At 36.1% G+C, this 26,552-nt stretch overlaps 1 protein-coding gene across 2 annotated transcripts in view; it reads left to right on the top strand.

Moving 5' to 3' along the window:
- Positions 1-25,427, top strand: part of LPAR1 (lysophosphatidic acid receptor 1) — a 149,081-nt gene extending 123,654 nt beyond the window's left edge. Inside the window, exon 4 of one of the 2 annotated variants that reach the window (XM_012641200.1) lies at positions 23,482-25,427. In XM_012641200.1, the coding sequence (XP_012496654.1) occupies positions 23,482-23,783 (302 nt within the window). In that variant the 3' untranslated portion in view covers positions 23,784-25,427. The remainder of the gene's footprint in view (positions 1-23,481) is intronic. The other variant, XM_012641201.1, reaches the window with a different exon arrangement.
- The last annotated feature ends 1,125 nt before the right edge of the window (positions 25,428-26,552 follow it).

Below are 26,552 nucleotides of genomic sequence, written 5' to 3'. Positions count from 1 at the left end.
TGGATTATTTGAGTTGGAAAAGAGCCTTAGCCTCTATCTTCTGTAATGTAATTTTCTTATGAATCCATTTTAGCTTTTCCCTGAAATCAAAAACTGTGTGTGTGTGTGTGTGTGTGTGTGTGTGTGTGTGTGATCTAAGGATAAGTCTTTCTGTAGTTCTTCCTTTAATCTTAAAATCATGATAATTTATTTTCTTCTACTGTAAAGGTAATATATGATAAGTACAGATAAATTTGGAAATAGTGAAAATCAAAGAATGAAAATAGTCAGCTGTAGCCCCATGATGCAGAGATAAAAACATATCCTTTACCTGAGATCTTTCTCTTGTCCTGACACATGAATGACAAGAGAGAATATAGAATTAATGGGTCAGTACATTTTCTGAGAACTCTTACAAATGTTGCCTTACTGGACGCTGATTTTTAATGTTGTCATAGCAGAATCTGAAGTTAGTCTTGTTATTCTCCCTTTACAGATAACCTCTTTATTTTGGCCTAGGTGATTGTGTCATTCCTTTCTTCCTTCTCTCCTTTCCTCCTTCTCTTCTTCCTTCCCTCCTTTCGTGTGTCTTGTTGCTCAGTCTGACCTTGAACTCCTAGGCTCAAGCAATCCTCCCACCTCAGCCTCCAGAGTATCTGGGATTACAGGTGTGCCTGCCACACCCAGCAACTTTCTTTATCTTTATAGTGTTTTCTCTGTACTCTTCTTCCACCAGAGACTCTATTCCATTGAAGACCAAGAACTTTGACCCCTGACTTTTTTTTTTTTTTTTTAACAGAGCTATAGGTTTTAGAACCATCATTAGAGACTGCCAAATCTCCAGTGAATTATTCTAGGTGGTTCTCCATACATCTGTTACTCTTAGTTTCTCGCTGTTTCTCCCTTGATGGTTCCATGATATTATTCACTAGACAGTATATTATTATTAGGAATATTTATTGTTTGTGACATCATTGCTATCAAATTCTGAAATAAGATTTAGTCCTTTCTCAGATATGGCGTTATCCTTTTCTCCCTTTTGTAAGAGTGATATGATTGATGTAATTTTTAACATTTGCAAACATATGTTAACTTTTGTGGTTAGGTAGCTACATTGTAATACCAGAAAATATGTAGAAATTCATACAAGTTGTTTTATTCTTAAGTTAGATTTTTAATTACAAAGTTAAAATATTAATCTGAATCTATTTTGCATCAGTGAAGGATTTCTTTATATCATAATATTTAGAAACTTCTGTTATTCTTAAGTTGGCCCTTAAAATAGATCCAACACCACTATGGAAACTTTGTTCTTATACATAAAATATATAATCCATATTTTATATAACATGTTCTGTTTTATATTTGCTGAATGTATTTATATATTTTATATATAAAAGCATTTTAACTTAAAATTTAATTTGTCCTTGAAGTGGCCTAGAGTAAAATTAGCTATTTTTAAAGTGCTTTGATAACTGGTTATGAACTCTAATAGTTTTGTTGTTGTGAAACATTTTATTTTTCTGACTGTAAGAGTCAAACCCAAGAAAAATATTTTAATATGAAAAAATATTCTACCACACAGTGATCAGAATATGTACTGCTATTAGATAATTTTTTGAGGTGACTATTTTGGCATGCGTTGGGTTGATATTAAAAATGAAAAAATAAGCTTGCATTTCTAGCACAAGCTAAAATTATGGAGATGATATTCTGAATGATTGCTTATCTTTCCTCAGTTTTCTCCCAAAGAAAAGAATACATGGCTTGAAATAAGCTTTTCTAAAACATCACTGGTGTTGGAGTTATAAAAATAGAGAAGTAGGATTTTACTCTTTTTTAAGAAACATGTTACACCAAAGGGGTTAATATTCTCCTAACATAGAAGACCAGCAGTGTAGTCATGTGGTTGATCCTAGAGTCCCAGTGATCTTAGAGTCCCCAAGATAAGCGTGGGAGAATTTCGGCTTTGGAGGTAACATCTCTCTTGTCTGTAGAACTTGATGTCTTTCTGTGCCATAACCCTCACTAATCTGATCTCTTGAAATGTTTCCCTTTGTTTCCAAAACTATTACTACCTTTGGTAAAGTTTCTGATAAAAGGCATGTCCTTGGATTATAATAGCTACTGTAGAATCCTTATTACATGCCAAGCATTTGGTATATTTAGCTTCCTTTGGTTCTTATAGCAATCCTGGACATTAGGTATTACCACACCCTGCTCTCTCTTCCCTCCACTCAGTAATCATGCTGCTATGATGGGCTGCAATGAGTGAAAGTCTTTGTATCATTAGGAGTGGGGAAGAAGCATTAAATTAAAGCCTCTCACTTTCAGATTGCCACTGCTGTCGCGGTGGGAAAGTGAGTCAGAAAATACTCTGTCCTCAGGCCACCACTTCTCCTTCTATGTTCCTCTTGCCAACCTCACCAACCTTAACTTCTCGCGTCTAGGAAAATGAGCTTTCAAAATGTATATATCAAACTCAAAAAGGGAAAGAAATGCTAAGTGTAAATGCCATCTGGCTTTATTTACTCATCACCCCCCATCTCAGAAACACTTGAGCAGATACAGCCTTTTACTTGAAAGAGCAATTTATAGGAATAGATTGAAGAAAGGATTTGTTTTAAATACCTTTGCACTATAATTAGAGTCAATTAACTTTGTTACTAAGTGTTCTGTAACTTAAGATGCCCCAGCCCGTGGCACATAAGAGCAAAAATCTGAATCGTGTAGGAGAGGTGCTGATGAAAGTTTTGAATGAGAGTTCAGACAACCACATACCAACTTCACTTTTAGGAAAATAACAAAAAATCTAAAGGAAATTTTAAAAAATAGTAAATACAACTATAAAATACAAATGGAATTATTAAATTCTAGGAAACATCTAAAAATTCAGAAATGAATGATATTTTCTCATTTGTTGGGTGTTAAAAATGTAACTTCATAATCGTATCTCAGCTAGGGTTGGGACGGTGCCTGAAAGTATAACTTTCAAAGTAGAAAATCTTGATTCTTTCTTAGACAAATTTATGTGTGCATGGGAACACTATAAAAATGTTCTCAGATAGGGATGTATTTGTGGCACAGAATAAAATTGCAGCTCTCTAGGACTTTGGGGAAAAACTTCATCTTATTTTAGGTGTAAAATTATTTACTGCTTTAAATTTTTATTTTAATGCTGCGGGAGTGAGAAATATGGACCACCAAAGATGTTCATAATCCCTGGTACCTGTGAATATGTCACCCTACATGGCAAAAGGGACTTTGCAGATGTGATTAAGTTAAAGGCCTTGAGATAGGGAGGTTATGCTGGATATTGTCAGCTTCGGAGATGGAAGAATGGTCCGGAGCCATAGAATGTGGTAGCCTCTGAAAGCTGCGAAAGTCAAGGAAACTGATTCTCCCGCCAGAGTCTCTAAAAAGAAACCTAGCCCTGCCAACACTTTGATTTTAGCCCAGCAAGATTCTTATCAGATCTATGACCTCTAGAAGTATAAGAGAATAAATTTGTGTTCTGAGCCACTGAGTTTGTGATAATTTGTTACAGCAGCAATAGAAAACTAATACAAATACCAGTGCTATTTTTGAGTGTTGCTGTTCACCTCATCTAACTTTCTATATAAAAGCATTACCTAGACCATTGATTTTGCCCCTAGGAAAACATTTAGCAATGTCTGGAGACATTTTCGATGTTCACAACTTGGGGCAAACTACTGGCATCTACTGGGCAGAGGCCAGGTGCTGCTAAGTATCTTACAATGGAAAGACCAGCCCCCCCCCACCCCAACAAGAAAGAATTATCCAGCCAAGGTTAAGACATCCTGAACTAAATTAATTTATGCAACCAAAGCACATAGGAAATTAAGGCCTACAATTCAGTTTACTCTAAATTAACTTCATTAACTAGACCTGCACTGTCCAATAAGGTAGCTGTTAGACACATGTGTCTATTTAAATTTAAATGCATTAAAGTTAAATAAATTTAAAATTCTGGTTCGCAGTCATACTCATCATGTTTCAAGTGCTGAACAGCCACATGTGCCTAGCAGCTACCATATTAGGTAACTCCAATGTAGAACATTTCTGTCTGCAGAAAGCTCTGTTGGGTGATGCTGGTCTTCTAGACTCTTGCTTCCCCAAGTGTTGTACACAGATGAATAACATCAGCATCACCTGAATGCTCTTAGAAATGCAGACTCTCAGGTCCCACCCCAGACCTACTGAATCAGAACCTGTATTTTATTTAATATGATCTCTAGGTGATTCATACCCACATTCAAGTTGAAAAGCACTGGTCTAGGTGACCTTCTCTTGCTTTCCTTCCTCTCCCCTGGCATTTCCTTTCTCTTCCCCTCTTGCTCCCTCCTCTTGTTTCTCTTTTAGCTACGTAAATGCCTTTCTTCCCAGCTTTAGTATCCAGGCTCCTCAGGCCAGGTCTTTGTCTTATTTCATCCCTATATCCTCTCAAAGACACTGACCGCACTGCACTGCACAAAATAGCTGCTCAGTGTTATTTCTGGATTGAACGAACTTCTGAGCATTCTTAGTACAGGTCACTTTCCTTTTAATGGAAAGGATTGCTATCTTCACTTTTTATTTTGTAATGTAATTTAGGCATTTCCTAGATTTTCAATTATGGAAAAAATAAAACCATTTCAAATATCTGGAAATTTCATAGTAAATTGAAGGTTCCTAATGATTTCAGTGTGAAGAAGAGAACACAGCCTAAATATGTTATACTCTGATTCTCTATCTGTAACAAAATGTAGCCAGTTTTTTCATTCTTAACATAAATTGTAAATATCTCCAGCACAATCATTTGTTTAATGGAATAATTTCTATTGTATTAAAAAAAAAAATCTCAGAAAGCAAAATATACCTGATGTTTGTCTGAGGCACCTAAGAGGGTTATCAGGTTTTGGGTATTTATCAAAATCTGTTAGTTTTTATGATAGTTACAACTGCAGGGAATTAATTTGTTCTTTCTTTGCATTAATGCAATGGAAACATTCGTAGGTTGTTTTGGAATTAAGGTGACACACACAATATGAAAGGCTTGATTTTATGAGTATCATGCCTTACAGCAAAAGGCACAAGTTAAAAATTCTAATTTAATTAGCTGAAGACTCCTAAGGCTATTAAGTGATTGCCTTCATTTTTGCAGATGAAGAAACTGAGACCTAGAGAAGTTGGCTGTGAGGCAAAAGACCAGGCTGTTGCTCATGTTTTGCGGAAAAAGAAATATTGGATACTTTCTTTTAAACATAGTTATCTTCATCTGATAAATGTGCAGCAGTAAACCAGATGATCTTTGAGTGCCTTGCAACGTTTAAAGCATTGTAAATCCAGTTCTTATTGCTAAATATAGTGTTCTTCTTACAGTTTCATGCTCTCTGTAGACTATTTCTTTCTGGGGTTAGGGGAGAAAGATGGGTTAAGTGGGCGGAAGCCCTCACTACAATACGAGTATTGAAGTTACATTTAAATTCATGTTTCTTTGCACATATATGTGAAAGAAGCTTTTACTTCATATGTGGATGAATAAAAGTGCCAAAGTGTATTCTCTGATAAAATAGTTTTGTAATTTGAGAGCTACTGGACAAAGTCAAACAGACATGATTTTTAAACAACTTCCAAAAGCACAACTAGCACTGGGGAAAAAATAATTTGGTCCAGAGATGTTGGTGTAGATTGCCTGGAGTTGTAAGCAAAATGGGGCCTTTTTTACCCCTCTGGATAGAGCCATGGCTTTCACTGGACTCTCAGAGGGGTCAATGTCACAGAAATGACTAAATCACCATTTTTTCAACTCTCGAAATGTTTAGCGGAAGCCCAGTGTTAATATGACTTGTCCGAGACTATGATTCTAATTAGTAGGTTTTCTTGAGTCCACTATTTTTTTCCATTAAATATTTTTTTGCTTCTTCCAGAAATTCTGTGTTTGAGGATTTTATTTATCCCTTTTGAAATAACCCCAAATAATGAAAATATAGCAACAACAGAGGAGTAGTGACAATACCCTTGACAAGAATAGGGTGGATATCTGTTCAGTTAAAAAAAAAATTCAAAGGGCTCGTTTTAGTCTATACCCAGTTCTTTTTACTTTATCTTCAGTGTTTCTCCCTATTTTTCTGGAATTAGTTCTCCAGTTGTTTTTTTTCTTGCACCTTATGTTAGCTTCAGATAGTGTGATGAGGATTAGAGAGAAAGGGTGTCCTCATTTGAAGAACACAGGTGCCTGTGACTTATGTAAGAGGAAGCTAAATGGTGTTCCACTCTCAGGTAGACAGATGGCATTGACAAAAATGTTTCTCCCTGTATTATATGTTTGCAATTCTGATCCATAGCAGCTTTGCCAATATGCTAAGAGGGTTGGAGCATGGGAAGGCAGAATGCAGGACAACAAATTTCTCTGTCCAATTAAAGAGCTCACTAAAAAGTTGCATGTTCAAATACAAGTCACTGAACTTCCTGCAACCTCCCCCACCAATTTTAAGCCATGCTTAAATGCAGTATGTGTTTATTAAATGTTCGTGCAGTACTTGACTCCAGAAGGCTTCAATCTTAGCAACCTCACTCTGGGTTCCATCTTAGTATACAATTCTTATTGATGCTTTGTTTTGTGTTTCTTACCTACTTTGGTGTAGGGTTACCTTCTAGATTTTACCACTGGATACAATGGGGAATACAAAATACTTAAGTGCAAAATACAAAATACTTAATTGCAAAACACAAAATAAGTTGTAATTGAGTAATTAGTCTAAGCAAATGAATTTCACATTCTGAGATGATTTTTAAACTGTGAGGTGCCCCTGATAAATTCGACTAGGCATTATGAAAGCTATAATGTAAGATGTGTAAGAGATATAATTGCACCTCAAAACTTTACATAATTAAAAATCAAAAAGACCACAAGAGACCTGAAAAGATAGCAGATGTCTGAGAAAGAAAGGAAATTATTGGCAATGTTTTTGAAAAATAATGAGGGACTTAGAAAGTATCAGCAGAGTTTAAAATCTTCAGTAGTAAAGAGACTAATTTCAAGTTAGACTGGAAGCTCTTCATTAGCATCATATACCTGGATTAAATCTAGAAAGTCCATTTCTGCCTCTAATCTAAACTGGAAGCAAACACTTTACTAAGGGCTTACAGCTAAAAGAAGGCAAAGGAATTGACCCAGCTTACATCTTCCATAACGAAATGTAAGCCTGATCTAATGAACATCTTTGCTTAATAAATGGACACAAAACGGATGCGTAATGTGGCAGGAGCAGCAGGAGAAATGTCCAGGTGGTCCAGAGGTTTCCTTCCCATTCCCACAAGGTAAACATGAAGCCCCTCTGGGCTCTATCTGATTCTCTCTTATTGCTACTTTATTTCTTTGGACAATTCTTATTTTTTCTCTTTAGCCAAAACTATTCTACAATGAAATCGTCTCAGTACTGGCCATTTCCCAGCAGCCCAGCTGTTTCTGGAGGGTGGGATTCAATCTTACTGAGGCAGCCAGAGTGTATCCAACTCTGAACAACCCCCGTCAGTGCTTTTGTTGTCTGGTAAGTCTGCACTACTCCTCCCAAGATGTAACCTGTGAGAAAAAGAAATATGGGGCCTGTGTCCACTCCCTAAAGAAGTTCCTTCCCTGCCTTACCTGTGTTCCTCAAACATGTCAGCTGAATAAGGCCCTGTCATTAAAAAACAAGTGGGTCTCGTCCAGTTTCCCAGCTAGGAAGATCTGGCCTCTGCCTTAGGCCCTGATGGGGGATGGGGGGGGTGCAGCTCAGCATTTCTTGATTGTGGCGTCCACCCTGGCAAGTGGCCAGGCCTCAGCCTCTGCCCCAGAGAGGAGAGCTTGGAACCGCTGCCCAGAAACTCTACTGGCTACGGTAGGGCTGTGGGCAGCTGCCCCGGCTACGCGGCTCTGAGCATGCTCAAAGCGGAATGTCCGCTACACCCTGTCTTCTTCCCAGGCTTGTCCACAGCCAGGAGGATTTCATCCTTTTCCAGAGTGCTGTAGCTTAGCGTCCTGAGGTTGCCCAACACTCTTTAGAAATTACGTTCCCCTCTGCCTGAAGCATAGTAACATAAAGGACCATTTGAACTTTTTGTTAACCTGACTCTTACCTCAAATCCTTTTTCAAGTGATACAGGACCTAAAGTTAAGAAATTAAATTACTTATTTTATTTTCAACTTTAAGCAGAGAAGGGACTGACCCTGAAGTTTGAGAGTTCATCAAGAAATACTGAACTCTCAATACAAGTTTGAGAGTTCATCAAGAAATACTTCAGAATTTTTTCAGATTAAAGGAGGACAGCCTGATGCCACTCTGTGACTAGGGTAATGGTGTGGGAGGGAGTGCAGCTTCCCAGTTGGCTGTCCCTAGGTAAGGAGGGCCAATGATGGTTCATCCCAAGCATCCATATTTCGTGTAGGTTTGTCCTTTGGCTATTCCCTGAAGGAAAGAAAAAAATAAGTAGGGAGCCAATTAGGTGGCCCTGTGCTTTTATCCCACTTACACTGTCACATTCAGTCCTCACGACAGAACTGAAAGGAGATTGTGTCCCCATTTCATGAATAAGGAAATTGAGATTCAGCAGATGTGAATAACTTGTCGAATATCGTGTAACTAGTAAGGGAAATAAATGGTATTTGACATCAGGAATGAAACAGGATCTCTCACCACTCACAAAAATTAATTCAAGATGGATAAAAGATTTAAATGTAAGACAGGAAACAATAAGAATTATAGAAGAAAATGTTGGAAAAACTCTTCTAGATATCAGCCTCGACAAAGAATTTATGAAGGAGACTCCAATGGCAATCACAGTAATAACAAAAATAAATAAATGGGATTTTATTAAATTTAAAAGTGTCTGCACAGCTAAGGAAATAATCAGCAGAGCAAATAGACAACCTACAGAATGGGAGAAAATATTTGCAAGCTGTACATCTGATAAAGGGCTAAGAACCAGAATCTACAAAGAACTCAATCAAATCAGCAAGGAAAAAACAAACAACCTCATTAAAAATTAGGCAAAAGACATGAACAGAAGCTTTTCAAAAGAAGATAGACAAATGGCCAATAAACATGTGGAAAAAAAGCTCATCATTAATTATTAGGAAAATGAAAATGAAAACCACAGTGAGATATTGCCTTACCCCAATTAGAATAGCTTTTATTAAAAAGTTGAAAAACAATAGATGCTGGCATGGATACAGAGAGAAAGGAACACTTATACACTCTTGGTGGGACTGCAAATTAGTACAACCTCTATGGAAAATAGTATGGAGATTCCTCAAAGAACTAAAAGCAGACCTAGCATTTGATCCGGCAATCCCACTACTGGGTATTTACCCAAAAGAAAAGAAGAAGTCATTTTATCAAAGAGACACCATACTTGAATTTTTATCGTAGCAAAAAATTACAAAGATGTGGAATTAACCTAGGTGCCCATCAATTCATGAGTGGATTAATGAAATATGGTATATGTCTACTGTGGAATACTACTCAGCCGTGAAGAAGGATGAATTAAGGCCTTTTGCAATAATTCGGATGGAACTGGAGACCATTATCCTAAGTGAAGTATCTGAAGAATGGAGAAAAAATATCACAGGTCCTCACCATTAAATTGGAGCTAACTGATGAGCACACATGTGCACAGAGGGAAGTAAAACTCGGTGGAAATCAAGCAGGAGGGAGCGGGGAGGAGGGGATGGGCGAAAACCAAACCTACCTAACGGGTACAATGAACACTTATAATCCTGACTCAAGCATAACAAAATTGATCCATGTAACCAGAAACATTTGTACCCCTGTAATATTGTGAAATTAAAGAAAAAAAAGAAAAGAAAAGCAGGTGCCTTTACAGTAATACAAAAAAAAAAAATTGATTTTGGCAATATTTTCAGATTTATTGGCAAATAATGTCATGTAACGTCTACCAGTTTTTGTGAATTCCCAAACCATCCATGGTTATCTCCTCTTTCTAATTTCAATTTTTATTTCCTTGGTCATATTTATAAGAAACTTATCTCTTTAAAATTGTTTCTTCAAATGCAGCTTTGTTGTCTTGATCAAGTTTATTGTTTTTCATTTTCTGTTTCAGTAAAATTTATATTTTAATTTCTTTCTTCCTTTTGGGGGAAGTTGTTTTTTTCCCCCTCTTGAGTTTCCCCCATGCATTCTTGAGTTGAATGCATGGTTCATTTCTTTGTCATTATTTTTATTTATTTATAAAAATATTCCAGCCCCAGAATGTAAAACTGTGGTAGTGTTATAGGGGTTAATTTATAGGATTTCTAGTGGATTACAGACATTCCTTCTATTGATTGAGTCTTCATAATTTGATGTGGATATAATACAGTTAATTAGGGTATATTATTTTTGTTACTAGAATGAATATTGATTATTTCATAACTACAATATGCTGTTTGTCCCAGCAAATGTACCTAAAGATGCTTTGAATTTTTGGCAGCTTGGTTGGCATCCTGTTAAGTTTAATGTTGATAGTTGTGAACTCCATTTCAATTTTACAATTAATTTTTAAATAATTTGTGGTAAAAAAAATTCTAATAGTGAAAAATATACAGTAAATCATCTCACCCTAATCTTCAGCCATGGTAATAACCAATTTCTGATGTAGCATTCCAAGAATATTCTCTGCATGTATGAGCGTATATGTATGTAGGGGTGTGTATATGTATCTGCCTATACACAAAGAGTATATATACTTATTAAGTGACTTTCTCTTCCCCAACTTGATGTGTTAACCATAGCTTTATAAAACATAATAATGCATGCCAATAGCCATTTTTCTCTTATTCCCTTTGTAGCAAAACTGCTTCAAAGAGTTATCTATCCTTGCAGTATCCAGTTTTTTCCTGTTCTCTCTTGATCCTACCCTAATCTGGCTTCTGTTCCCACTACTCCACTGAACTGTGATCAGTGACCTCCTTGTCACTAAATTCAGTTTTTCTGTTGCTTACACATGTCCTTGACTCTTCTCCTTCTCCCCAGCATCCAATCTATTAGCAAATCATATCAGCTCTACTGTCAAAATGCACCTGTGATCACCACCTTCCTGTATTCAAAGCCACCATTATCTCGTCTGGATTACTATCTGAGCCTCTCACTGGCTGTCCGATAGTCTCCTAATACTACCAACCCTCTAAAAGATATTTTACTTTATTTTATTAGTTATCTTTATTCTTTATAGAACCTAAGCTCCATGAGGACAGAGAGTTTTTTCTGTTTGATTCACTGCTGTATCCTTAGTATTACCTGGAACAGTTCCTGACATATATTAGACATTGATATATTCGGATGAATTTTTCATTTTTTAAAAATGAAAGGTTAGTACAGTATAGCCCTTGAGTTCAATTATTCAACTCCTTACTGTTACCAAGAATCAATTGGCTTTGCTCCTAAAGCTGTTTATGCCAGGCTATTATATAACTAGTTAAACATTACACTATCTAATAAAAATGAGTATAAAAACAGCACATTGTTTTTGTGAAAATTAGGTGAATACTTTTAATATTAAATGAAGACAAATTGCAAAAGGCATTGCTTTAAAATAGCTGGTGAAAACAACTGTCAAAGTTTGGAGAAACCTTAAAAACTCTACGAGGTTTTTGCACTCAAATTGCTTTGCAAACATTTTAAGTTCTGACTATTCCGAGGCAACCAAATTGGAAGCAGTATGTGATGCTTAACTGGTGTGGCTTTTGCTTGGAAGATGACACAGAACTTCAGTCAGTGGACCTGTATTCAAATAAAAAGCATTGGCTTTTTATAAAAGGATTGATAAATGAATACAAATATGTATTTTTAAGTCAAATAACATGTTTAAGATACGGCTTTTATGATTTCTTATTCTAGATATTTTAAAATAAGTTGACTATTAGCTTCAGTTGGCGTTTATTATAGGGCATCTCTGTGTGTGTGTGCACGTTTTTTTGCTGTTGCTCTTCGTAAAGCATAAATGGTAGCATAATTATACATATTTTTCTATATCTCGTTCGTTTTACCTGTTAATATCTTGGAGTTCACTTGGTTCCAGTAAAGACAGAATATTTTAATAACTGACTAGGATTCTACTTTATGGGTGCAACATAATTTATTTTTATTCTCTGCTTATGGTTATCAAGTTATTTTCAATTTTTAAAATAAACCTGCAAAGAATTCCTTGCACCTTGATAATTGTACATGAATATATCTACAGGATAAATTCCTAGAAGTGATATTGTTTGCAGTTTATGATGGCTTTAGAACTGATTGACTTTTGCTTAGAATTTATGTACTAATCAAAATTTGTTTTGTGATATTTAGACTTGGTTTTGTCATTTTTGATCAGTCAGTTTTTTATTCTATACTTGTAGTTAAAACAATTGAAATTCATGCAGAAAAAGTATGTTTATGATTGTGATTCTGGAATTCTTTAGCCTAAACACCCACTTCCCAGTTGAATAACTATTTTCATAACCTTTTTAAAAGTTTTTTAAAAACAACTTTTTTATAAAAAGTTTTTGATAATGGGAGATATCTTAGGCACACAGCTATCATATTATAGCGGAACAGACTGTACCTCCCTTCTGCTCTGCCAAGAATCTGTGCTTCATAAAGATCAATCCAGGACATTTGGCAACTCTAGGAGACATAACCAATCTCCAAAAGAATGACTACATTTATAATTTCTGTTCTTCTTTTCATGTCTTTTGGCCACTAAAATTTATAGTATATGTATAATAAACATTTTTACATCAGAAAAATATTTCACAAAATTTTCTGAATTTGGTTTTGGGTTAAGTCTTTAATTTTTTTCTATTTTGATAGTAGGAAAATGAATTTTAAATGAAATTTCCATTACGTTTCTCTATCTTTGAAGTTTGTCTCCTGAGTACTACACATCTTGTTTATCTATGCCTGTAGTTCATGAACTGCAAAGAAAATCCACAGGACTTTGTCATCAGCTATATTCTATGAGTATTTTCAGCCCTATTTCAGTACTTGTTTAGATTTGTATCATTTTGGAAGAACCTTAATTTGAAGCTAGAAAATTAATAATGTTACAAAACCAATTATAAACTTCCTGTTAATGTTGAACTTTTGGTAGGGAAAGATTCTGGGGGGGATTTCATTTATCCTTTTAAAGAGATAAATATTATTGAAATCACCTTGGTAACAGCTGGACCACAGTCATGCAATAAGTTTAGTATTGCTTTCTAAGTTAGATGGTGTTCTGGAGTTGACAACATTGATTGTCTGTGAGGTTTAAGATTTTTTATTTTTTAAATAAGGGGAAATTTTGCTTTTTGAAAAATGCAATCTATCACTAGGTTTGGGAGGCAAAACATTTTAACCATTTTGAGAATTGTGAATTATTTTCTATGTGAAGAATACATGTGGCACCATCTGTTTTGATTGGCATAGTTTACAGCTTGTGAAAGAAAATAAATCTCATCGTCTTTTTTAAGATACTAAAGTGCAGAGACTGTTCTGAGTTCACGTATGCATGCATGTTATATCTACATTTATACATCTATGATATGTGTATATATGTATATATATACACATTCTCTATTTTATATATGTATACATTTAGTAGTTTAAGATATATCTATCATTTGAAAATAGTAAAGGCTTACAGGAAAATCCTTTGGTAGGCTTTGGAGTGCCATTATTTCTTGGTTATTGGTGAGTAATAATGTTCTGGTGAGTCACTCTTAACCTCAATTACTTTACCCCAAGACAGAGCTGGGTAGCAATTAGAGGATAAGTTTAGGGAGGAAGGGGAGAAGAGGCAGTGACCCATCTTAACGTGGTTTAGACTGTATTAGTTTTATGTAAAGTAAATTAAAGCATTTCCTGTTTTGTATGCTTATAGAGACCTCAGGTATCATATTTTATTCCTGAGAACATTAGCAACTGTTGAAAGTATGAGTGTGTGTGTTTGTGTGAGCACGCTTGAAAGGACATATAACTCATGGTATCCTGGAGCTAATTAGATGGTCATGCTTCTTCCGTGTTATTTGAGCATTGTGATTTTGTTTTCTCTATTCATAGATAAGAACTTTCAGAGGAACACACCTCTCCCCATGTGATTGTCTAATACAGCATTTTCCTACTCATTAGATGGATGCTTTAGGTATAGGAAAAAGCTGGCTTTGGTGGCAATTCATTACGCTGTCTTCCGAAACTAAGGGGGTTCCTTATTCAGGAAAGTTTCCTGCATAATGCACAGACATTCCCTGAAGCATGGTGACCCTCCAGTGCCTTTGAATATAGAGCAATATCCTATGTGGAAACAGTGATAGTATAGAAAACACAAAATAGCTTCAAATAAATTCTAATTAATAGCTTCACAGATTTAAGAAGATACTGTATTGACTAAATTAGGACACATTACTATATATGAGTATAAACATAAAAAAGCTAAAAAAATTCAATGAAAAATTTTAATTTATCAAAAACACAAAATGTTTGTAAAAAAATGAGAAAATATACACAATTAACATGATCTAAAGGTTACTCATCTTAAACATAGAAGAGTTGGTAGCACATCAATAATAAAAGTACTAACACCCAAATAGAAAGATGGGCAAAGGACCTGAATTTTTTACACATAACAAAATCAGACAGCCAATGAACATAGGAAAAACTGTTTGCTCTCATTAATATTCAACAATATAGATATTTTTTGTAAATGTCCATATTGTTAGATTTTTTTTGGTCTATCAAATTGACAAAGATTTTTAAAAATTATAAGGCTCAACATTCTCTAAGGTTGCCTTAACAATTCAAATATACTGCTTATAGGTGCCTAAATCTGTATGACCCTGTTGAAGGGCAATTTAGTCATTTGTAGCAATAGCCAAAAATGTTTATACTCTCTTACCTAATAAAAATTGTTCTTGGAATCTTTGCCAAAAAAATGGAAAGGTATGGTCAGGTATTTCATGTACAAAAATATTCACTGAAACTTTATTTGAAATAGGGGAAATTAGAAATATTCTTAATTTCTATCTATACTCAAATTTAAGTTATTGTTGTAATTATATGCAGCCAGGGAAATTCAAATTTGCAAATACCATCTAATAATACAGAATATGCCCACAAAATAATATTTGTGGTAAAATCATTATATAAAACCATATATATACTATGATTACAATGTATAAGTAGAACAAATGTTTTAAATTTATATGAAACATAAAAATTTTAATAGTTACAGTTGCAGTGAAATAGAGAATTTTGACTTTTTTTTCTGAGCAGCTACTATATGCCGTAATTTTTAACTCTTTCATATTAATTTCATATGCAGCCAGAAAAAAGACATAATTTTAGAATTAAAAGAAGCAACATTTAAAAAGTGTAAAATCATACACTAAAGTATCTCTAGATTGTACAGTTATAAGTGACTGTTTAAATTTCTTATTGTATTTTCTAAACTTTCTGTAGGAAAAAAGTAGACATCATAACTCAGAGAACTTAGTAGCTTCATATCATGATTTAGACATCAGTCACTGAATGTAAAGGAGCTGATAGCCAATGCTGGGAAGAAAAATTAGATTAATGAGAATTATCCTTATCATGCTCTCATAAATTATAAGTGTTCCCTTGAGTTAAGTAAGCTGTATTACAGATTATCAGGACGTAAATATATGAAAACAACTCATCAATTTAAATCCCTGCAAAAAATGCAAATATGACACTTGGAAAAAAACCTGTGAATATACAAATTTAATATTACAAATGGACACTAATCATGATTAATAATTAGAGCTGTACTTTATATTTTTAAAAAATGGTAAGATATATCTGCCCTCCCATGTTTATTGCAGCACTAGTCACAATAGCCAAGATTTGGAATCCACCTAAGTGTCCATCAACAGGTGAATGGATAAAGAAATTGTAGAATGTAGACACAATGGAATATTATATAGCCACAAAAATGAATGAAATCTTGCCATTTGCAACAACATGGATGGAACCGAAAAACATTATGTTAAGTGAAACAAGCCAAGCACAGAAAGACAAATTTCACATGATTTCACTCATACATGGTAGCTAAATATTAAAAGCAATTGATCTCACGGAGACAGAGAGTAGAATGATGGATACCAGAGGCTGGGATGGGTTGCAGGGGAGGGCAAGTGGGGGTGGTAGTGGGGATGGTTAATGGGTGCAAAAATATAGTTAGATGATTAGATAGAATGACCAATATTTGATAGCACAACAAAGTGACTATAGTCAACAATAAATTAGGGTATACCTTAAAAATAACTAAAAGAGCAGAATTGTAATGTTCCTAACACAAAGAAATGATAAATGCCTGAGGTGATGGAAACCCCAAGTACCCTGATTTGATTAATTCACACTGTATGCCTATATGAAAATGTCACATGTACCCTATAAAGATATATAACTATTCATGTTATGTACTCATAATAACTTTAAAAAATAAAAATATAAATTTAAAAAAATGGTGAGACATTGTATACTGGGGGTAGGGGGTAGGATATATTTCCTTTCTCTACCCCCTGATAGCTGGAGCATGGATGTGAGACTTAAGCATGGCCAATAGCCCAGCATGGAACTTTGAATATTAAGGGATTAACACAGAGGTGTGTTGGATGAATTAATGATTTTTCAAGGCAGCTACTGCAGAATCCAGGGTCTGGTGGTACAGCAGAGAATATCTAGGAACAGCAGAGTCCAGCTCATAGTCGTGTTTCCTGGGGCAGCATCATCCTATTGAACCATTCCTGTAGCAGAAATGTGGCTGTGCCATGTCTCCCTTGGTTCCTGACCCATCCTGGTTCTCCAGTAGTCAATGGGTTTCATAGATAATCTGAGATCCATCAGTATTAATAACAATAGGTTAATGTATATTGTATTGACAAATGCATATGTAAGATATTTGCATATAGGGTCCACCTTGTGCCCCTTTGAATGCCCTGTAGCATCCATTCAAAGACCTTGCACACTGTAGATATTAATGTTTATTTTCTAAGCATAATTTAATGACATTTCTACAATTAATTGTTCTTGTTTTGACTATATCTATTAGGCAGTTAGCTATGACTTGCTAATCCATTCAGCAGAAGATATTTTGAGTGTCCCATCTCTATCAGGCACTGTTCTAGATGCCAGAGATACAGATGTGAAAGAACAGTCCTTCCTTCATGAAGCTCACATTCTTATTGAGAAAAGATCATCAATACACATATATACTAATGAATAAGATAATTTGGGGTGCAGATAAGGGATACAAAGATGACAAAATGGAATAATGCAGTGTCGGTGGTGGTTGGCTGCTGCTTTAGCTAGGATAACCACGGATACCCTGTCTTGAGGAAGTGACATTTAATGGTAAGTAGACATGAAGAGCTGCAAAAGGAGTATTTCCAGTAGAAGAAACTGTAAATGCAAAGATCCTGAGACAGAAATGAGCTTGCTGTGTGTGGCTGGAACCTAGTAAATGAGTGGTGAGTGGAAAGAGATGAGATCTCTGCGACTGGCAGGAACCAGTCACGTGTAGGGCATTATGGACCACAGAAAGGATTCAAGTAGAAAACCTTCGGAGGATTTTATGCAGGAAAGTGACGTATATTTTTGAAAAATCCTGGCTGTTGTGTACAAACTGGACTTTAGGGAAGAAGTGTGGAGGAAGAGGAATTGGTTAGGAGCCTATTGCAAAAGGCAAATAAAAGGTAATGTTCACTTGGTTGTAGCAGTGGAGAAGTGGTTTCTACTAGCTGTTCAGCACAGAATGGTCTTCTGTAAGAGATGGCACCAGCATACACATCACTTCAACGTGCACTTTCCAATATACAGTTACAGGATACAGGGCATGTGCGTGTGTGATACTCACTGCTTAATGTTAGGGAGAATTTAAAAGCAAAGGGAAGGCAGCTTTGGCATTCTCTTGCGTGTAGGAAAGGCAGCATTATGTTGAATCAGGACAGAATTATGCGGCTGAAACTCTCACCCAGGAAAGTTAAAAAGAGAACATAATGAGTATTCTACTTTGCTTTAGAGTTCTGTGTGGTATTAATACCTTTCTCTAACAAAGAGATAAATACTACTCCCAGGAGTGAGTGATGGAAACAGTAGAGCACAGAGCACATCACACAATAAATGAAATCATGAAACTTTAAATGTATGCAACACTCACTGTGACCAGGGAGAAGTAGAATTGTTGGGCATTAAACTAGATGGAATAAAATTGGTATCAAGATATAAATATTATTGAATAATATTTTGGAGATATTTCAGTTAAATTCTATTCAATGGTCAGGAAAATGGGTTTTATAATTAATCTCATTTGCTCTTTTAGAAAAAACTTTAATTTGAAAAAGCCATCTACATACATCCGCATTATAATGACCCCTTAGCTGCTAGACTGAGGAATATACTTTGTGTCTATTGTCTGTTATCTAACATAGCCTCTTATAAGATGTATAATAAAGAAGGATTTCCTAGCTAGCCATGTCTTATATTTGTACCTTAATAGCAGAAATCACAACATAACTACCGAGATGAATTAAAATGTGATCGGATTCTGGGATACCAAGATGCCTGACCTGAGGGAACACACAATTTAGTGCAACAGAAAAAGTAGTTTATGTACTCAAACACTTGTTTTCTCACTTGATCCCCACCACAAGCCTCTGAGATAGGGAGGGCTGTTTCTGAGATCCTCATTTGAGAAACAAGAAGTGTGAGGCCAACTTGGGCACAGTGCTCATGTAGAATTGATTTACCTTGACTTCTTTCAGATCTGTGGGATGTCTGATTCTTTTGTAAAAACACAGTTTTGCCAGCCAGACTGGAAACTCTCTGTTTTTTTCATCAAAAATCTTGGGCTCTCTCCCTAGAGATCTTCTCCGGCAAGGACTTTTTTCCTCTTTAACTTTAGTTCTTGCATTCCATATGTAAGGAAAGTTCAACCAGTTAGGAAAAAGTCACTGGAGAAGAAAGGCTCTAATTGTGAGACCAGATGGTAAGCATTATTCAGCTGATGGCGTTGTGTAGATTTGAGGGAAGGTGTGGTAATATGATCTCCGTCTGCAGCTGTGACCTGTTGTTCCAAAGCAGCCTCCTTCCTCCCCACCTTTTACATCTGCATTCCAGCACCTCTCCCTCCATTTTTGTGGGCATCGGAGCCCTCATAGATTGCTTTGACAGATGTAGAAGGAAGAATGAAGCTTGTTCAAGGAAGAGCAACCCACGGATATGTTTTGAATATCCTCCTCCCCATGTTACTTGTAATATTGGAAAATCAGGCAGAATGTAACCACTTTTGTTGAACATACTGAGAGACAGTTTCCCTGGATTTAAATTGCCATGAGCCTATCATGATTACCTTTAGGGCATCTCCATCGGATGTCTTGTAGGTAGCTGAAACTGAACACATACAGAACTGAGATCATCCACTCTCTTCTCCTCACTTCCCCTAATGAAAACATCAGTCAACACTTTCTTCTCTGTTTCCTCCCTCAGCAAAAGATACTACCATCATTCCTTCACCCAGATTGAAAATCTAGGAGTCACTAGACTCTTTAGTCTTTCTCATCCGTCTAACAGAATCTGTCTCCTAAATATTTTCCAATCCTTCTACATCTTTCCCCAGTGCCGCTGGCCCTGGTTCTGGTTTTCATCATTTCTCTTTTGGAATTTGGAAATATCTGATATTTTGCCTTTACCTTGATTATTTTCTTCCTCCACTCTGTCACCAATGTTGTATCTTAAATGAAAATCTGACCAGTCAGGCCATCAAAATTAAAATTTCACAGGAGGAGAGGTGGTTGAAGATCATTATTTCTTTTTTTGTTTTCTGTTTGTATTTTTTTGTTTGTTTTTTTAGAAGACTCAAACTGGCTGAAAGATCATTATTTCTTATAAGTTTTTCAAGCTATTGTAATATGTGACTAGGGCTTGAGAACTGATACTGGAAAAATTTCAAATGTCTTAGCCAGGTATATAAGACTTTTGTGACCTTGGGCATATTATCTTTTGCCACTTCTGTTTCTGACTTTACACTTCTACCTGTAGACAAGTACCTTGTACTTCCTCTTACTTTCATATTGTTGCCTACCATTCCTTGGTGGTCTTGGTCAGTGGGGATTCCTCCACCAGAAATGTGCTAGAAATATACAAACTACCTAAAACACTGTCCCTTCTGAGTGCCATATTATATTCCCCACCTCATTAGGTGTTGAGTTGACCCATGAGAACTTCCAAAATGATTTGGGGCTTCTGTGCTTCCCTGTGTTCCCTCTCTCTTTTCCTTCTTGTTATCTTATCCTCCTCATACCCAACTGCAAGTCCTAGGCATTGCTTATAATCAGGATGGTTTCATTTCAGAGCTTTTTGAAATGCCAGGTCTTCACCATCCAAAACATGCTTTCATGTTCTGCCCTGAAAGAACCTGTCTAGAGCTACACCAGCCTTCATATGTCTGTGGTAGTCAAGTAGATGTGCAGTTTATAGAGGGCTTTTTTAAGTTGTATCTCAATTCGATCCTCATCGTGCCTTGTGGAGTAGGCAGGGCGCTATTACTTCTCCACTTCACAGATGCTGAGATGGAAGGTTTTTTTTTTTTTTTTTTGAACTCTTATCAACCTGTCTTACAGTGTACACTCAACTCTCTACAGATTACATGTTGATCAAGTCCACAACCCACATCTCAACTCCTGTAACTTGATTGAATTACGGTTATTATTGAATTATACTTATTATTAAAGGGGCTTGGGTGTGGTTCATCTTTGTCTTTAGACGCTCAGGAGGAAATCCGTCAGTTGAGCAAACTTGATTTCAGAATATTCATTCACTATGGGTTTCAAGGCTAATCACCTTGGGATTTTCCAGGACTCATTCTTCCCTCTCTGTGGTCCATCCTCATCTTATGGCCAGTTTGATCCTTGACACCTCTGTGAAAGAGAAGGAAAAGAAGAAGAGGGGGAAATTCCATATGATTGGGTTTTAGATGTTGATTTCTGAGGCCTGTGCTGCGAGTCACTGAAATCATTGGATCGAGTCTTGAAGATCCAACCACAGAGTGTTGGGTCTGTGTGGCTGGGCCTAACCATAGTACAAAAAACAGCCCCTTTCGTTGAAGAAGAAGGGAGAGGACTCTGGGTTCCTCAATGAAGTGTCCACATATATTAGCTCCTGTGTCAAGCTGTGGCATTTGCTATTTCCTGTCTCCAACCTAGCAGGGCTCCTTGCATATTTTAGTCAAAAAGTAAGGTTCATGGACTCTTTTTGGAAAGTTCTTGCTCTTTTTGAATTTTAACATTGGAAGAAATTAGGAACAACAAATAACTGTACTTGAATTCTCTCATTTTTGAACTTAGTCAAGCAGCTTGAGCAAGTATTAATATGTGAGAATAAAGATATTTCCTTCTGCCTGGAAGGAGAAAAAGATCATTTTATTTAAAATCTATCTATTGAGATGCTGGTATCTAATCAAGCTCTGAATTTGAGCTCAATTAGAGCTTTGATAAAAGAAAGGGGGAAGGAAACTTGAAAGAATGCTCTCCCATTCATGAAGGGCCTGTGTGTTTTTAGTTTCCAAGTAAATAGAATAATGGGACCGTGCATTTTCCATCCAAGCATTTTCCATCCTGAGAATAATTCCCTTCCTGGCTTCTCAATGAATAATACATTATTTCTGAAACCCAAGAGGCATTCCTTTGATTTTCCTTTATGTTTAGCTTTCTGAGTGATTTTCAAGCAAGGAAATTCAAGGACTTGGAATGAATGCTTTATTAACATTTTTATTGAAGTTCAAATAGCTCTTTGGCTATTATCTCCTGATATTTGAAATATTTTTTTTTCTCTCTAAGGAAAATCTAAGGTATTGTATTTATTAGAAAATGAAGTACCTTGGACAGTCTTCAAAGTGAACAGCAGTTTAAAACCAATACACATTTGAGTTGTAGAACAAAGAGCTTTATGGGGGTACTTTTCTCCTTTATTTTCATTTCACTGCTGAAAAGTTTCAAAAAAGAAAGCTCACATCCAAAAGTGGGCTGTTTGGAGACTAAATCTCATTTGTTTACATTTTGTGACTCTCATTCCTTGAAGCTGGTCCAAACCCATGACCCCAGTCCAAGCCTGCACCCACCAAGGCCAGCGCCATTTACATCTATAGATTCAGAGGTACTTCTGGGGTCACCTCTGTTCCTGCTCTGCCTGTTACATAGCTTGGTTATGTGTATAGGGCCTGTTGGTTGTGACATAAAGGGGCATGATGGTGCCCACCACTCCTGTTGGCACATGTTCTTTCAGTAGGAGATTCCCGGCAGATCCTGGGGGAGGTTTTGATGCCATTTCATAACCTCCTTTTTTCCTGGCATCTAAATGATGCGTGGTTTCAGGAACTAAATAAAATGGAATTAAGAATCTATATTTCTGTTCCTCTTACAGTAAAATCTTAACAATTCAGAATAGTTGAGAAAAGAAAGAGAACAAAGTTGATCTAAACTAGTAGAACATCTGAAGCATAAAATTTCGTTTAAAATATTTATTAGTTTCAAGAAGCAGAGGTATAATGTAATATTAATGTTTTCTGGAGCATGGACTCTGGAGAGTGGACTCTGGAGCCAGCCTCTAAGAGCAAAAACTCTGGGATTTGTCTTCTACCTGCCACTTTTCAGTACCTTGGGCTTTAGCAAGTTATTTAAACCTTCTGGTCTCAGTTTCTTCATCTATACAATGGGGATATTAGTTTCTATGCCATATGACTATTATGAAGATTAAATGAGTTGTTACTGGTAAAGCATATAGAAAAGCACTATATAGGTGATTATTTAATAAAAATAAAACACATATTTTATCATTTGAAATTGCTATTTCCAAATAGGCCATGCTATTGAGCAGGGGAATAACTACTATTATTGTTAATACATACTGAGCGATTATTTTCTTAGGACTCATTTAATCCTTTCAGCAGATCTCATGAGGTAAATATAATCATCTCTATTTTTCAGATGAGAAAACTGAGGTAAGAAAGTAATTTGCCTAAGTTCACCCATGTTATTAAATGACAAAGCAAGGATTTGAGCCCAGGCAACCTGAATCCAGAAACTGTGCCTTAACTAAGCATTAAAGGACATTTATCATTAGTGCTTATCTTTTGCCTAAAAAACCCTTTTTGATATTAAAACCCATGTATTTATAAGAGGTGACGTGTATACCCTGTATCAGTTTTTCATGTTCCAGTTGCTTATCACATTCTTTCGGTTTTGTTCAAAATAATCGTCAATGCCTCATCAATATTTTAGTGGGACCTGAAATAATGACATTTTACTATGTTGATTCTCGTTGCACTTTTTTTCTGATTGTTTTAGAAAATGAACATTTTATTTGCGTTGATTGGTGGTTTCCAGTCTCAGTGTTTTTGTATTGAACTGAAATCCTTTCACTTCTGGCTGCATGTTTCATAATGATATTTTTTCCTTCTCTTTTTTTAAATCCTCCCTATCCCTTGCAGGTGCCTTCATCATCTGCTGGACTCCTGGATTGGTTTTGTTACTGCTAGACGTGTGCTGTCCGCAATGTGATGTTCTGGCCTATGAGAAATTTTTCCTGCTCCTCGCGGAATTCAACTCCGCCATGAACCCCATCATTTACTCCTACCGCGACAAAGAGATGAGCGCCACCTTCAGGCAGATCCTGTGCTGCCAGCGCAGCGAGAGCCCCAGCGGCCCCGCGGAAGGCTCAGACCGCTCAGCTTCCTCCCTCAACCACACCATCTTGGCTGGAGTGCACAGCAACGACCACTCTGTGGTTTAGAAAGGAAGCTAAGATGAGGAGCCCGCCATCCTCCGTTGAAGGATGAACAGCCTCCCCCTACCCAATTGCCAGGGCAAGGTGGGGTGTGCGAGGAGAAAAATAAACTCATGTACTTAAACACTAACTAACCGATGACAGTATTTGTTCCTAGACCCCACGAGACTTGATATGTATTGAAAATTAGCTCATGTGACAACCCTCATCTTGGTCCCCACTCCTTCTAAAAGTAGAAAGCGGAGTTCTTGCAATGGAATTCAAGAATAGACTCCGGAGTGTCCATTTAGATGACGCTAACTAAAAAGATCGTGTGTGGTTTGGTGCAAGTCAGAATAAAATCTGACTAGTTGAATCCACAACTTCATTTACATGCAGGCTTCCCTTTTTTTACTTAAAGGATACATTTCACTTAATAAACATGTTTATGCCTATCAGCATGTTTGTGATGGAGAAGACTGTAGACTGTTTATAAACTACCGTTAATTCCATTTTTTTCCTTATGTAGGAAAACTGTAAATTAGAATTATTTTGTTTAGAAAGCATGCATGTAATGTATGTATGCAGTATGCCTTACTTAAAAAGATAAAAAGGATACTAATTTTAAATCTTCTAGGAAATAGAAGAACCTAGATTTCAAAGCCAGTATTTGTTTAGGTTATGAAGCAAACAATGTTCTAATCACAATATTAACTTTTTATTAAAGTGTTCTAACAGGCGTAAGACAGGGAATGTAAGTTTATTACCAAAAGAATATGTATTCGAATAAAGTCATAGAAGATGAAGTGCAGTAATATCATTCCTCATGTATTTAATATACCCAGGTACATTCTAATCACCAGTACATCAGAGGAAATTTTTTTGTAGCCTGTTTTTCTGAATTATGAAATAATACACACTAATTATAGAAAACTTGAAAAATGCAGAAATGTATAAAAAAGCAAAAAAGATTACTGATAATCATAACCCAGAAGTAACCACCTTTAACATCTCCCCCATATATGTCTATATGTATATTGTATACTTTTTAACATAATTGGGATTATACTGTAAACAGTTTTATAACTAGATTTTTTTTCATTGCAGAATTGCCACATTTCCTATGGCATTAAAAATTTTACAAAAACATAATTTTAATGGCTATATTATATTCCATTTAATGGATGCAACTCAGTTTATTTAACCATTCCCATATTGTTGACTATTTAGGTTATTTTAAATTTTTACTATTATAAAGTTGCAAAAATTTTGTGTACATAAAACGTTGTCTGTATAATTGATTATTTACTTAGGATATATTCCCATGAAGGATTTTTTTAAAAATGTGAAATGTCTGATTACACTTTTACCTTCATAAAAAGGGATTTCCTGCTTTTGCACTGCATGGGTGGCAGTTGTGAGGAAAACCAGTTAAATTGCCTTTTTACAAAAAAAATGCAGTGGTTACTTCAGTCAAGAGTGACTTTTTAATATAGCAAGATGGTCTAGAAACAGTCAACTGTCAAAATAACCAAGGCACTCTAATATATCTAGCAATTCCAAATTTTGTTTGAGGTCCCAGTTATCCAGCTATTGGTAGCCACACCTGCAATGTAGAATTGAAGAAAATGCAAAGAAATCAAACGTGCCAAGTGAATAAATGATTGTCATTTTAAATAGCTTGGGCCCTTCTGTAGCAAATGGGTTGGGTGTGTCCGTACGTGCCTGGCTACTGTGTATTGTCCAGGAATCACCCTGATAGACTGCCTCTATGTTAGGTGATACCTGTTTAATACATTGTCCAGGTAAAATCCGTTTGTCGAAAGAAGTAACGAGTGAAGTAACACGGTCATGAAGCAGGTTGGGGGAGGTCAGGAGAACGTCTAAGAGAAAGAAGTCCAGAAGATGAATGGCTGTCCAGGAAGGAGGAAGTCAGTGCAGGGTCAGTGTCTGAGCGGAGGGCAGACTTATGAAGTCCTCACAGTGAAAGGAGTGTGGGGAACCGGTTAGCAGAAATGTGTTTGCACGTACTTTACACAAAATGCAGAACATTTTATATTGGAAGTCAAATGAACTTGGACTTTTGCTCATGTGCATATTTTTTTGGAGGAGATATGGATTATTTGAAATTAAAAGCATACTAATTGGACCTTAATAAATCCTTTGCAGTCAGTGTTTGTCAATGTGTGGTTCTGGTCAGTGCTGTTTCTCTTGTTCCAGAGTCTTCCAGCTTGTGTTGCATGGTGCTTTCCCCTGTGACCTCCTTTATTTCCCTGCTTATTTTACTTATTTTACTGCTGAACTCTGAGGTGGAGAAACCATACAGATGTCCTCCAGCCCAGAATTGCTTTTTTTTTTTCAATCTGAGTAATAAGTCTTTCCAGTGTCCAAAAGATGATGGTTTATGTCCGATGAAAGGGTAACAATGTACTGGGACGGTGCTTTCCCTCAACAGGATAACTGTTAGAGGGAGTTTCTTTTTGAAAAACTGCGATTTTATAAAACCAACAACTTTATGAAAAACTCTCATTAGGTGTTTATAAAGTCACAGTGGTCTCTCTGCTTATCAATTTAATAACTAATGTATGTCTTCTAATTATGTGCCAGTTGTCTTTCCAGCGTATCACTGAAGTATTGGAAAAGGTAAAATATTTATTCAAGTAAATGTCCTAATGAATATTTGGAAGAAAATTCTGAACCTTTAAATTTAGGTGGATATAAGACTGTTAGAAATCAAATGTCTTTGAACTTTTCTTTACAAATTAGCCACCCCCTCACATATTCCCTTTTTTTTTA

Source organism: Propithecus coquereli, unplaced genomic scaffold (genome assembly GCF_000956105.1).
Source record: "Propithecus coquereli isolate 6110/MARCELLA unplaced genomic scaffold, Pcoq_1.0 Scaffold163, whole genome shotgun sequence".
Lineage (NCBI taxonomy): Eukaryota > Metazoa > Chordata > Mammalia > Primates > Indriidae > Propithecus > Propithecus coquereli.
This window is presented reverse-complemented; position numbering and strand designations above follow the sequence as displayed.